General features: G+C 49.6%; 1 protein-coding gene across 1 annotated transcript in view; it reads left to right on the top strand.

Moving 5' to 3' along the window:
- LOC102375671 (ubiquitin carboxyl-terminal hydrolase 43) overlaps positions 1–13,972 on the top strand; it is a gene marked incomplete at its 5' end in the record, with an annotated part of 134,091 nt that overhangs the window by 50,895 nt on the left and 69,224 nt on the right. The window contains 2 exons of the mRNA XM_014527269.2: positions 7,055–7,190; positions 7,679–7,823. Of these exons, the coding sequence (XP_014382755.2) occupies positions 7,055–7,190; positions 7,679–7,823 (281 nt within the window). The remainder of the gene's footprint in view (positions 1–7,054; positions 7,191–7,678; positions 7,824–13,972) is intronic.

The following is a 13,972-nucleotide window of genomic DNA, read 5'->3' as shown; positions in this document are numbered from 1 at the left end:
GACATTAACCAGCATGCAGTGCCAACAAAGCTACTTAGCAATATGAGTGAATGGCCAGCTGGGCAGGAAGAGCCAGAAAAATAGCAGGGCTGAATTCCAGGCTGCTCTTTAAAGTTACAACCTGCTTCCAAAAACAGATAATAAAGAATGGGTTTGTAAGGACTTGCAGCCTCTGGCCTGTTTCAGGGCAATGTCTAGTATCTAGGTAAGCAAATCTCACCCGTATGTAGGGCTCTGTAAGCGTATTGCATCCATAGGCCTCGTGCCCGCTGCAGAACCCACAATTCACTCTTGGCGCAGCTCTGAAGGAAGTCTCCAGCCGTCTTGGCGTCATTGACACTGACTGCTCTCCGTGGTGACAGATGACAGAACAAGTCCCTTCCAACCCTAATTTTCTGTGATTCTGACACAAGCCATTATTTCCACCTCTTTCTGCCTCCTTTGTAAGCACAAAATTCCATTTCCTTTTGGGGCCCTGAAGTCCTGAAGCAATTTAGTCAAAACCAGACTCTGCCCATTAAAAAAAGTATTGGACATTAGCAGGAAATTGGAAGAGAGGAGGGCGAGGTGCCGGAGAACAGGCCACCACAGGAAATTCCCATCAGTGGCCTGAGACTTTCATGGTAGGATAACTGCAGCTTTCCCCTGCTGCGCTCCATAGTGGACAAGGGGAATTTCAGATCCACCCAGTCGTGCACCTGCCACCTCTTCAAGAAGTGTGGCGTGCCTTGCTACTGGGAGCACGCTGTGTGCTTGGACACCATGTTCAGATGTGTGCCCCCCTTCCTGGGGTGCTTCTCTCCAGTTTCCACAGTGTTTCCTTCCAGCTGGATCCACATGCCCTTTTTGCTCCAGTTCCCCTCTCATTCCAATACCAGGCTGCCATTCCTCGTCTCCCAGTCCCAGACAGGTCTATTAGCTTATGTAGTCCCATTCCTGTACTGTCTGAATGCTTTGCAATCCTTAACATGTTTGTGCTCACGCACTTCTGTGAGAGACCCCTGTTTCCCAAACAAAGGCCTGAGGGATGCCCAGATGACAGAGGAGGGATCTCTCTCTGCCTCTCCCTGCTCTGCCTCCACTGTTATTTATTGCCCTTGCTACTCAGCCATCACTCCTCTTGGAGGTTAGGGGCACGTGCTGGCTGAGACTAGAGACCCAGTCCCCTCTGCACTGCTCTCTTTGCCGTTCCAAAAATGCTGGTGTTGTCCATCCCTGCTGTTTGGGATACAGAAAAAGGAAGCTTCCCTGAATTATTTGAAGTCATCCTAAGTCCCCTGGTATTACTCATGATGTTTAATTAACAGGCCATTTATATCACTGAAGATCTTGGCAACAGCCACTTTGGGATCTGTTAGCAGCTAAACAAAGGCACTGTTTGCTCGCTCTGTGATGCAAACCCAGTTGCTGGGTGAGAGGGACTCTGAAGTGAATACAAGATGAAGACCCTAAACAGAGAGGTACCAGTAATAAACAGACATAATCATACTTACCTCAGAGGCCTTGTCATTAAAGATCTCAGAGAGCTTTACACAGGTGTGCAAGCATCACTCTCTCCATCTCTATCGCTAGGCAAAGAAAACTGAGGTAGGGGCAGGTTGAACTCTGGGGTGGGGAATATCTTTTTATAAGGCAGAATGGTACCTATAGCAGTGGAGCTCAGGCCTCAGGATGCTGCTGTGGTACAAGCATAATAAAGCAATGCAGCTTGCCTAGGGCCACCAGCAAGCCAGTGGGTGGCTGACTCCCAAGCAGTCCACCGAACAAGCTTGGCCAGGGTGCTGGGGCTGCCAGTACTGCATTTGCAGGGAGGCAGCTCCTGGAAACAAGTCCTACTCTGCCCTTGAAAGTGCAGTCAGGCTCTTATGGCATGTCTTGACATCACCAATTCTAGGCTGACACATTGAAGGCATTCAAGAGCCAGGGAGCCCTCATCAAGTGCATCCTACTAACCACTTTCCCTGAGTATCTCCCCCAAGGAGAGGAGCTGTTGTCTTGGCAGGGGTTGATGGGATAATCTCCTCTGCCTCCCTGTTGCATTCTGACTGCTGGCATCCATGTGATTTATGCAGGTCAACAAGACCACCTTAGACATCAGTGCATGCATAGCCAGCATGGACCTTGGTGCCCAAGGTAAGGCCCTTTGTGACATGCTTGAAAGCAGGCATGCTGCTGTGTCCTACACTAGGGTCCTGAGCCAACTTGTCAAAGTCAATGGAAAGACACTTGTTGACCAGAGTGGGTCCAGCTGCAGAGCACAAAGGAATGCACTGCTTTTAGGAGCCAGGCTGGGGATGCTGGAGTCAGGAGCCTTTAAAGAAAAATGGAAAGTTTCCAGCGAAATAACAAGAAGGCTCCCCACACCCGCCACCACATTGCATGCAACCCCTTTGTACCTTGCTGGCTGCAGGCTTCCTTGGTTCCCCCCCTCCGGCATGGGGGAGCGGGAGGGCCCCTGAAGACTCCACTGCTAGTAGCAGCAGCAGCTGGGGCAGTGAGGGGAGCAGCACTCAGACCAGGAGCTTGGGGGCTGCAGGTTAACCTCTTGGGGACTGGATATGGCTCACAGATTGGTGGTTGAACAGTTCTGGATTAGATGAAGCATACAAGGGGTAGGAGGGAAGAAAAAGACACAAAGACATTAAATGACTTGTTCTGGGTCAGCAGCAGAGCTGGGAATGGAACCCAGCAGGGAGACGCTCAGACAATCGTGCATACAGGATTTCCAGGCAAAAAACCTTGCATAAGTATGGAAGCAAGAACTGAATCTCTGTGCAGAGCTGACCGTGGTGGACAGCTCTGTGGGAGCAAAGGGGAAACTTTTTTACTGTCTGTTGAGGGGAAAGGACCAGAGTCAGTGAGACACTGCTGCTAGGATTAATGCCTAAAACACTGGAACAGCTGATAAGGATGTGAGGAGTACTGTAACTCCAGATGCAGTGAGACGTTCAGAGACTGAAATCGTGCAGCAGAAGAAGCAAAAGATGCTTGTGGTCTGAGGATTCTGGTATCGCTGTGCAATTTGGGAGCCATTTAAGATTCCTTAGTTAGAGACAGCTTCATCTGTGGGATGTGTAATTACAGTTTTCTGGAGGGATTGTTGGGAGAAGTGGATCTAACTCTGGAGAAACACCTCCAAACAGCAAGGATATCTTAACTATCTAGGGAAAAGATCAAAAGAATGACAGCCACAGATGCAAAACAACTTCACAGGCTCTAGGCAAAAGAACCCAGGAAGCAGGACAGAGTAAGTGTGAGTTCAGGCATCACAGTTCAGTGTATATATGTAAGGTGGAAGAAGAGTGCCAAGGCAATATGCCATGGTACAAGTGTGGGAAGCAAAATCATATTGACCTGCATGCCACCCCCACTCCAAATAAGACATGCACTTTGTTTTGGGAAGACCGAATTAAAAAAAAAAAAAAAAAAAAAAAAATTCCCAGGCTTTCCTGCCATAGCACAGACTCACCATAGCTGAATGCTAGCTGCATGGAGCAGGGGCAGAGCCAGCACAATTGATCCCCTTGCTGTTCCAAAAAAGCTAAATGTTTAACCCTGCCACAGATTCTGCCAAATTGCTGGTAGCTTTTGGCTGGAACTCAGTTCACTTCTATGGGACTCTGAGAGACTGAGAGCCAGTGAGGAGATGTCTGGACTGCCGGATGTGAGGAAAATACAGCAAGTTAAAAGGCGGGCCAGTGATCTTTCTCAGTTCTGTGACACCTGTCAGAAGCCTGTAAGCCCTTGAGTCAGTTGTCACACAATGCTGCATCCTGGGAATGATCAGGGCTCAAGAACTGGCATTCAAAGAGTCAAGCAAATCATAAAGCATGCACCAATCCTGACATCCTGCAGCCTAGTGGAGCAGCTGGGACAACCGTAGACTCCTTCCTCTATAGACTAAGGGGCAGCTTGGATGCAAACCAGCAGCCCCCTGAATTTGCTAGTAGAGTCCTGACAACCACAGACAGGATGTGCTCAGATAGGCATGAAGATCAGGGCTGTACTCTTTGGCATGGAACCGTTCCATCCGTTCACCTTTGGCACAAGGTGGCTGTGACGTGCTCATGAGCAGGGATCCTGGTTTTCTCTGATTTAAAAAAAAATCCCAATTTTTTGGTTAAAAGAAATTAACCCCAAGTCCACATTTTTCCATGATTTAAATGAAACACTACCAATATAGAGAGATATAGATAGTGGTATTTTATTTTAATCATGGGAAAATGCAGATTTGGGGTTACTATTTTTTCTGAAAATTGGGGTTTTTTTACATCAGAGAAAACCAATATCCCTGCTCATGAACCATTAGAATGCATTGTGAAAAAGTCAGTGCACTCAGGTGATGACATGAAATCCCAGTATGATCCTGGGAAAAGGTCAGACCAGGCCAGCTCTAGACTTATTATGACAGGTGCTTTTTGGCCCTAGCAGGTCCTACTGCAATTTCTTCGAGGTGGATTGTGTTCAGGACACCAAAGTAGGAAGTCTGATCAGGAATCCAAAAAGGTGTTTTGCTAGATCATGTATGCCTGACGCAGTGTGCCTAGACAATGGACCATGGTGCAGAGTAGCAGAAACCAAATGGTTCAGTGCTGAATGTGAACTTGTGATGAGTTGTTGTCCCCTGGAGACTCAAAATTTTTTACCCTCTTGCTGCTATATATGCAAGATTTTTGTTTTGAGGCTTCCTCAGAACCATTCAATATTGGCTGCAGCCCAGGCTGAGGATTATGACTGGGATATGCCAATGTCTGCTGGGACTTAAACCCAGAGGTTCACCCATGGATGGCACTCTCTGGCATGTCCTTGAGTATAGATAGAAAACAACTATATTGCCTCCTTTCAAGGATCTTGCAACCTAGAACAAGGACAGATTAATTAAGCCTCTACTCTTTAATTAGGTAGAAGAGAGAAGTAGTTCATCTTGTTAATCTGAAGTCAAGCAGAAAGCGGGGCAGGGTGGTACCTCAGAGACTAACTGGTTCGGAGAGGAATAAGCTTTTATAGGTGACAGCCTACTTCATCAGAAACATCTGATAGGTTCTTCATCAGAAGCATCTGATAGGGACTTTGTCAGAAAGCTCACATGTTTCTGATTCAGTTAGTCTCTAAGATACCACCATGCCCTGCCTTCTGCCAAGGAGGGAGTATACAGTGGTTAGGGATTGGGCTGGGACTTCAGGTGACCTGAGTTCAGTTCCCTGCTCTTCCACAGACTCCCTGTGTGACCTGAAGAAGTCATATAGTGTCTTGGAGCTCACCTATGCTGCCAGGGTGGCAAGGCCCAGCGCTGCGGGCTTGAGTATGTCCTGTATGCTTGCTGCAAACCTGGAAGTTCAACAGTGAAGCTGTTCCAGGCTCGCCTGTCACAGCTCTCAGGCCCTCTACAAATCAAGGGCTTGAGTCTGCAGAGGGACAAGTCTACAGTGGCCTCACTGATTTATATCTAGGTTTGGAGTGTACCTGCAGACATGGGTAACTGGGACATGCTTGAGCTCCTCAGTGCCAGGGCACATCACCCTGATGATATGCCTCAGTTCCCATCTGTATACTGGAGATATGGGCACAGCCCTGCCTCAAGAGAGGGGGTGTTATGAAACAGATGCTCAGAAATGATGCTGATGGGACCAGACTGACAAGAGGCTTCTCTTTGGTGGGGATCAATCCTGTTTCTCTTCCCCGACCCTTACAGATGGAGCCCTGGGAGTGTGCCAGGTACTGGGCAGGGCAGGTAGAAGGCTTTGCTGTTGAGCTCACGCTGACACGATGCAGCTCAGCCACCCAGGGAGGCACCAGCTGAGAGCCAAGGAAAAACAGGCAGGAAGCTGTTTAATTTGCTGAAATTCTGCAGATGAGGGATGTCTGCGTCGGCTCCTCTCTTTGATGAACCCAGCCTGTGGTTCTTGCTGTGCTGGAGATCAGAACTGGCAGGCTGTGGAGGAAGGGTCAAGAGCACAGGCTGAGTGAGGGTGAGGAATGTGCTGGGAAGGGGCATGGCTCCGCTCTTTGCTGGGTGGACTCCTGGCTGCAGTTGTATCTCATGTGCCTCTTTGCCAGACAGCAAAGCAATGTGAGCAGCTCTGAGGAAGATGCTGTATGCAATGGCTGCCCCATCGACCCATCCCTCATCTTCCTTAATGGAGAATACTGTCCAGAGCTTGAGGGGGAAGGCCGGGATGAGGAAGCCCCTCAGGTCACATCTGCATGGGGTGGGGTGAGCAGCTCAGGTGCGTAGACCAGGAAACAAAAACCTGGGCTATATAATGGGGTGCTCAGGGAGTGTATGGGGAGGGGGAATTTGGGCTGGCAGCCGTGGCGTACTGGGCCAGGGGAGGGTTGCAATGCAGGAGACGCTTAATGTTACTGTACTGGTTTCCTGTGCATATCCCCTTGAAGGCCTGGGTTCAAAGCCAATCCACCATTTGTTTGCTCTTCCTGGGCTTTCAGCACCCCTCCTCTGGCAGGTCTTCATCACGTGCTGGTGTAGACCTGCACACTGACTATGTGGGCAAATGAAGTCTGGTTTGTCAGCACAAGGCCTGGGCTAAGGGGGCAACAGGAGATTTGTGAGAAATCCAAGACTGAACAACCTTACATACCAGGGCTGTACACTCTGCCCTGAGGTGGCCAGCATTTGTAGCCCAGGGCTTCCCTGGGACCCAGCTGATGCCGCCCCAGGTACCAACATGACCCAGAAAAACTAGATGCTGGTACGCATCCTTCGGCTAGCCTGCCTCAGTTTATTCTCACAGTTCCCAGATGCTCTAGCAGCAGGTGCCGGTGATTGTCAATAGCGCAGTCTTGCCCGACATGTTGATGGCTGTTATTGTGGCACTTGGAGGTTGAACATAATCCTGTTCAAGTGCCTGGCACTCCATGGGTCTGACTTCTTGCAGAGTGAGTGGGAACATACTGAATGTCATAATGCTTGGCACAAACAAGATTTGGAGTGCCCAAGGGGATAGCAGCTGTCCAGACACCGGGAGCTGCCTTTAAGACTGGCCTGTTAACTAGTTGCTGCCCTTTCTGTAACTTCTCTGCTCTTGTTTTTCAGGCCCTTGAATGTCACCTTAGTCTTCCAGTCCAAGAGCCAGAGGTTTCTGCGGGTAGGCCTTGCCGTTCCCCTTTTTAGCACAGTGGCAAAACTGAAGGAAATGGTGGCAGAAGAAGGCAAGATCACACCTGACCAGGTAAGTCAGAGGCAGATTTCCTAAACTCAAGTCAGGGAGCTGGCAGGGGTCTACCAGGCGGTCACTTGATTCAGAGCATCCCTAAGTATGGCAGCAGCCATGGAGGCATGGGGGAAACCTACTCCACCCACCTAGGGCTAACAATGCAAGCAGGGACCTGACCTTTATTTCAGTGACACACTTATATCAGGCCATAAGTTTAAGGTACTATCATCTCATCACATTGTAGGGCAGCATTACAGTATGAAGGTGAGTATATTAACTAGTCCCCATTTTGTGTCTGATCGCTGGAGACTCAGCCCATGAGCTAGGGTAGTTTTGCATTGGGAGTTTATCTGTAGAGGTCAGTGGTTTAATACCAGGGGGCCACATCCACCCTGTTTCATTACATTGTGGTGCTGTAGTGTGGCCATTAATTGAAGCTCACTGGGTATGGGATAGATCCTGACCTCAGTATAACCTTCACAAACCTTTCTTGTCCACCAAAGGTGATCCTGGCAGAGGTGTATCCCGGCGGGTTCCAGCGCTCCTTCCACGATGAGGAGGACCTGAACACCATCATGGAGGGGGACAGCGTGTATGCTTTCCAGGCTCCACTGCCATTCAGCAGGGCCAGCTCGTCTCGGCTTTCAGGTACCAGACTCTCTGTTCACAAGCACAGGGAGGTGGGGACATGTGCATCCCAGAAAGCTAAATTTTTCAGTTGTATTTGCAAGTGCTTTTTCTGATCCTTGGCTGCCAGGGACTCTGACAGCCAGAGTTACCCTTGAAACATCAAAGTCTTTCCCCGGCATGCTTGGAACAGCTGTCGCCCTGCAGTTTTAATGAACAGAAATTGAAGTGGGATTTGCTTTGCTCTCACTGGGACAGGGTCCCCAGAGACACTTCACCCCCTCTCTGATGTGCAGTCTTCACAGCTGCTAGGCATACATGAGAAACAATTAGGCAGGCTAAGTCCAAATCGCTTAGATGAAGGAATGTCATGATACCTAGTTTGATGTCCTATTAGCAACAGATGAGCCATACTAAGAGGCAAACAGCCATTTTAGACTGAAAGGGTATGGAGCAGAATTGTTCTTCCTGCATTGATAAAACTCTAGTAGTCTGCTCCCTGGAGATTTTCCAGTGCATGGTATACAGAAAGGACAATGTGGTTAAGGCACTGGGTTTGGTTCTCTGCTCTGCACCAGACATCCTCTGTAGCCTTAGGCAAATCACTTAATCTCTTTGTGTCTCAGTTCCCTGCCTGGAGAAAAGGTAACCTTTTACCTTAAATAGCTTCTTCCTCCTGGGTGCTCATCCCCTGCTGTATTTACAGACAGTCAGATCCCCTATGGGACTGGGCCTGTGGTTTCCTGTCTCTATTTTCTACCGTGGCTTTGGAGAATCAGAGGAGAAGACCTGCTCCAAGGCTTCACATGGAGCCCAGCTGATGCAGTGGCCAGTCCTGGGGATTTCTATCAGTGTTGCATGGTTACTCCTAGACATGAAGATCACTGGCCCCAGCCACTTCAAACCCACATAGTAGTTTAAGTGAGACATAAAGTGGTGCCCAGGGCTTGTGTGGATCCTGAGCACAGGAGTAAATCTCAGAGGCCATGAAGGTCCAGAATGAACGCCTGACTCCGTCAGCACTGATAAAGGTTTTGCAGTTGACTTCAGGAGCTCTAGGTTTTACCACTGAAGTGCCGTAGAGACTTGGACTTCTTGTCCTGTACAGGACCAGGCTAAGGAGCAGTGGTGAGTAAATATCCCCTCTCAGGGGTAGGCAGGGAGCATGTCAGCCTCTAGGGCTGGCACAGATGGAGAAGCAGAAACCTCTTAGAGCATACAGTCCTAAGACCAAAGCAGGGTTTTGAGTCTGCACAGCATGTACTTCATTAGCAAGAAGGCTGTGCAAAGGAGCGCCCCCAGAACATCCCTCTTGAGCGCAGCCCTGCTAGGAGTGTGTGCTGGCAGGCAGAACTGCATTCCACCCTGCAGGGAGGAAAACAGACCCATGCTCATCAGCAGCTCCAGGCATGCCGGCCTTCTGGTTCCACTGGTTTGATGGTTTATTTGTTCATTAGGAGGATGCTCACTGAGCACCATGAACCCAGCCCTCTTTGTCTGAGAGCCTTCCAGCGCCCATCTCTCTCTGCTGCCTGCCAGCGAGGCAGGGAATCAGCTTGTGCCAACTGGTAGAAACAAACAAAAATGTATGGCCCTTTCTTAGCCAAGCAAGGATCTCACAGCATGTCTTGAACAACCAGGGCCTGATTCTGCTGTTCCTTTTCCTGCTGTTTAGGGGCCTGCTCATGCAGTGCGACCCACTGAAACCAGTCGGTTATCTGGGGAGCAAGGAACTGGGCAGTGGGGGTAAGTGTAGCAAAATCTGGTTAAGAGGTGGGCTAGAATCATTGTCCTTTTACCTCCCGGCCAAATGGGGAAACTGAGACAGGAGTTCCCAGAGTGCTGAGCATGGCCACTTTTGGTTGAAGTAAAAGTGCTCAACAGTTCTGAAAATCAAACTGCCAGGTGTCCCCAAAACTGTTAACAGGGCTTATTTTTTGCAGATGGTAAGACTGTGGAACCCACTGCCACAGGCTGTTGTTGAGGCCAAGACCATAACGGACTCTGAAAAGGGCTTGACATTGTTGGGCAGGGACTGTCTTTTTGTTCTGCATTTCAGCCCCTTACGGGGAATCCCAAATGTTCTGAACAGGTGCTTGTCAAAAAGTCAGGCTTCCTGGGCAGGGCTCAAAAGGCTTCATGATCAGCTGCAGGAAAGCTCAGTAATGTCTGGGATTTGCAGGTTGACCCATATGAGAACTCCCCAGCCAGCGCAGATCTGCAGACTCAGTCTAGAAATATCACTGCAGCTGACTTCCTTGTCCAATTTCTAGTCGACATCCTGCTTCTGGTTAGGCTGCTGTTCAGGTCCCTGGCTCCAAAAAAGCAGAGACAGCTGGGAAAAAAGAACAACCCAGGAAGATTAGTGACCTTTTCCAAGCCTAGTGAAAGCCTGAGTTTGGGCACTGGGGAATGGTTGGGTTGATTCAGACATTTTCCCTGTCCTTGTTTATAATAGTTAGGGGTGCAGCCTGGAAACCTCCATGGGAGCTCTTCACTGCCAGATGCACTGAGACAGCTCAGGGAAGGCAGGGGGAGGATTGAGCCCTCAGACAGAGGCTTCCTTGTCTGTTTATGTGGAGGAACGATTGCGATGCAGAACAGTGTTTAAAATCTTAGCAGAAAATCCCTTTATTACAGCCCTTCACCTCAGGGCTGCAGATAAAACTCAGCACTGCCTACCGCAGTGCTGACTTCATGATGCACAGAGATAAAGGTAAAACCCTTCATCGATTGATTAACATAGGAACAGCGCCAATGTCAAGAGATCCCATGGAGCAAAGGCAGTGGCCCATCCTAATGTACCCAGCTCATCTTCAGACCCTGCAGGAGGACCCCTCCTGCCTGCACTTGCAAAGGACGGGGCAACTCAAAGACTCGCTGGAATGTCATGCTAATTGGCAGGGTTTGTGCTGACAGTATGAGCCCATGATTCCTGCTAACGGTGACTTAATTAGACACCAGATGGTGTTTAGTAAATGTTTGCGTAAGTAAACATTACATCAGGGTTTGTCATGCAGAACCTCTCCTTGTGCCAGTGCCACCCAGGTTCTTATTAGCTATTGACTGCAGCAGGTAGCTCATCTAGGAAGTGCTTCTTGCACTAGCTTGTCTGTTTGACCCCAGAACAGCCCGTATGTTGCATCTGACTGCTAGAAGTGGTTCAGATGAAATGTGACCGAACCCCACCCCAGAACTGCATTGCACTTGCTTGAGATTCAAAAAAACATTTGTTCTCTTTTTTCTTCCTATGAAGCTAGTTCACTTCCAGTTACCTCACTGCAGTTCTTGGTTCCAGCTACCAGTGGAAACACAGGATCCAACGTCCCCAAGGGAGGAGGTGTTCAAGGTGCTGTCATCTTGAATGGAAGCAGGAAGCCTTAGAAATGTCCTTAGCAAGCACACTCTTGTGACACTCCTAGCCCAATTTTTTATACTTAAGAGGTAGAGGTTGGTGCCCACACTCCTTTCCTGATAGTTTCTCCAAGCTCACCCATCCAGTTGAACCTTTGGGTGTCCTCCCATTATTAGGTGTTAGACCAAAAAAGTGACATATAAAACCCATCAGCTCAGAGCTGGGTCAGATTCCAGCCAGAAGGCTCTTGGTACAAGGGAACGTGTGCATGTTAGTGAGGAAGCAGCCTTTGAGTACTTGCCTCAAGCACAGGCCTAAAAAAATTCTGAAGCAGCCTTATCAATAATAGATCCATCTTAATGTAGCTTGTTCTTCTAATTCATTCTTACACAGCAGCCCCCAGGAGAGCATCATTTGTATACTACCCATTAAAGTGCCAGTCATGTTTCAGAACTGTCTTGGTCAGGTATACAGCTGCAGAAGGATGTGATATGTGCTGTTCTGAGGCTGCTCTGAGAAGCAATAGCATCCTCCTGGAGTTCACACCAAGGAGTGTGAAGCCGCCATATAGCTTTGTTTTAGACATGGGTTTGAACATGCTGTGGAACAAGTGAAAAAGGCAGGCTGCAGGCCACAACAGATGAACTGCAGTAGCCCCCTCCCGTAGAACATAATGCTCCTGAACATCTCCAGATACCCATTTGAAAAGGCAATCAAGGTACAGGGAACAGTCACCCCCAGAAGGAATCAGGTCAGGTAGCCAGGACAGGTTTGTGGGGTTGTCTTTATTTACCGGCTTGTTCATAGCCCTTTTCACCATAGCTCTAGGCCTCTCACATACATGTTGAGTAGCCCCACAAGCTGTTGTGGGGCAGGTCCCAGGGAACATGCCCAGGGTCATACAGGAAACCCATTAGGAGAGCCAGGAGCTGAACCCAAATCCCTTGAGTGCCAGCACCCAAGGGACTTCCTCCCTGGCAGTAAAGCAATGGAAAGGCTTGCTATGAAAGCGGCTCTGCTTGTCTGAGGAGTTGCATTATAGGGGTAGAGGAGGGAGGTTTCTGGTTGGACCAGCTGTTTTAGGCATGCATGCCAAGGCTGTGGTGGGGGAGGAGAAGCTCTTTGCTCAATGTTCCTGTCCCTCCCCACAAAGTTCCCTGTTAATGCAAGGCAGCTCATGCTGCAGACCACACCATGCAGTGCCGCAGCAGGGGATGTGCAGTTGTAGCTTTGCTCTTGTGAGTCAATGCCTTGCCAACAATAGCATTGCCTGAAATGTCACCCCCTTCGTTCTCCTCCTTATCCTCATAGTTTCATAGTAGGTAGGGTTGGAAGGGACCTGAGCAGATCATCAAGTCCGACCCCCTGCCATGGCAGGAAAGGATGCTGGGGTCAAACGACCCTGGCAAGGTGTCTCTCTAGTCTCCTTTTAAAGACCCCCAGGGTAGGAGTGAGCACCACTTCCCTTGGAAGTTGGTTCAAGATCCTAGCCACCCTGACAATGAAGTAGCGCCTCCTGATACCTAGCCTGAATCCACTCTCTGTCAACTTATGGCTGTTATTCCTTGTAACTCCCAGTAGTGCTCAGGGGAACAGGGACTCTCCTATTGCCTGCTGGTCTCCCTTGGCCAGTTTATAGACAGCCACCAGATCCCCTCTCAATCTTCTCTTGTGGAGGCTGAACAGGTTCGGGTCTCATAGCCTCTCCTCATAGGGCCTGCCCTGCTGCCCCCCTGATCATGTGGGTGGCCCTCCTCTGGACCCTCTCCATGTTGTCCACATCCCTCCTGAAGTGCGGCACCCAGAACTGGACGCAGTACTCCAACTGTGGCCTGACCAGTGCTGCATAGAGGGGGAGGATCACCTCCTTGGACCTGCTCGTGATGCATCTGTGGATGCATGACAAGGTGCGGTTAGCTTTCCTGATGCTGCTGGTTCTTCCTCCCCAGGTGCAGTACCTTGCACTTGTCAGTGTTGAACCCCATCCTGTTCTCATCTGCCCACCCCTGTAACCTGTCCAGATCCAATTGCAGCCTGTCCCTCCCTTCTAGTGTGCACACTTCTCCCCACATCTTAGTGTCACCTGCAAATTTGAACAGGGTGCTTTTCACCCCCTCGTCCAAGTCACTGATGAAGATGTTGAACAGTGCGGGCCCGAGGACCGAGCCCTGGGGAACCCCACTGCCCACATCCCTCCAGGTCGAAAATGACCCACCCACCACCACTCTCTGGGTGCAGGCCTCCAGCCAATTGGCGACCCATCTGACTGTGTAGGCATTGACACCACAATCTCTTAATTTTTTAACGAGGATGGGGTGAGAGACAGTGTCAAAGGCCTTCCTAAAGTCCAGAAAGACTACATCCACCGCGATGCCTGTGTCCAAGGATTTTGTGACCTGGTCATAGAAGGCCACCAGGTTGGTCTGACAGGACCTGCCTCTAATGAACCCGTGTTGGTTGCCACTAAGCATACACTCCCTTGCTTGCCTGTTACAGATGTGCTCCTGGATAATTTTCTCAAAGAGCTTCTCCAGGATCGAGGTAAGACTAACAGGCCTGTAATTTCCTGGGTCCTCCTTCCTCCCTTTTTTTGAAAATGGGGACCACATTGGCTCTTTTCCAGTCCTCTGGCAACACACTGGCCCTTTTCCAGTCCTTCCATGACTTATCAGCCCCCCAGGATGTTGCATCCCATCATACTGTAGGGCTACATGGGACTGAATGTCACACTCCAGCTGCAGCACAGTAAGGGTGAGCTTCCGTTTCCCTTTGTGCATGTAAGTGGCAATTTTTTAGCTGCCTTTCTAGGTGTTTT

This window comes from Alligator sinensis, unplaced genomic scaffold (assembly GCF_000455745.1).
Source record: "Alligator sinensis unplaced genomic scaffold, ASM45574v1 scaffold1878_1, whole genome shotgun sequence".
Taxonomy (NCBI): domain Eukaryota; kingdom Metazoa; phylum Chordata; order Crocodylia; family Alligatoridae; genus Alligator; species Alligator sinensis.
This window is presented reverse-complemented; position numbering and strand designations above follow the sequence as displayed.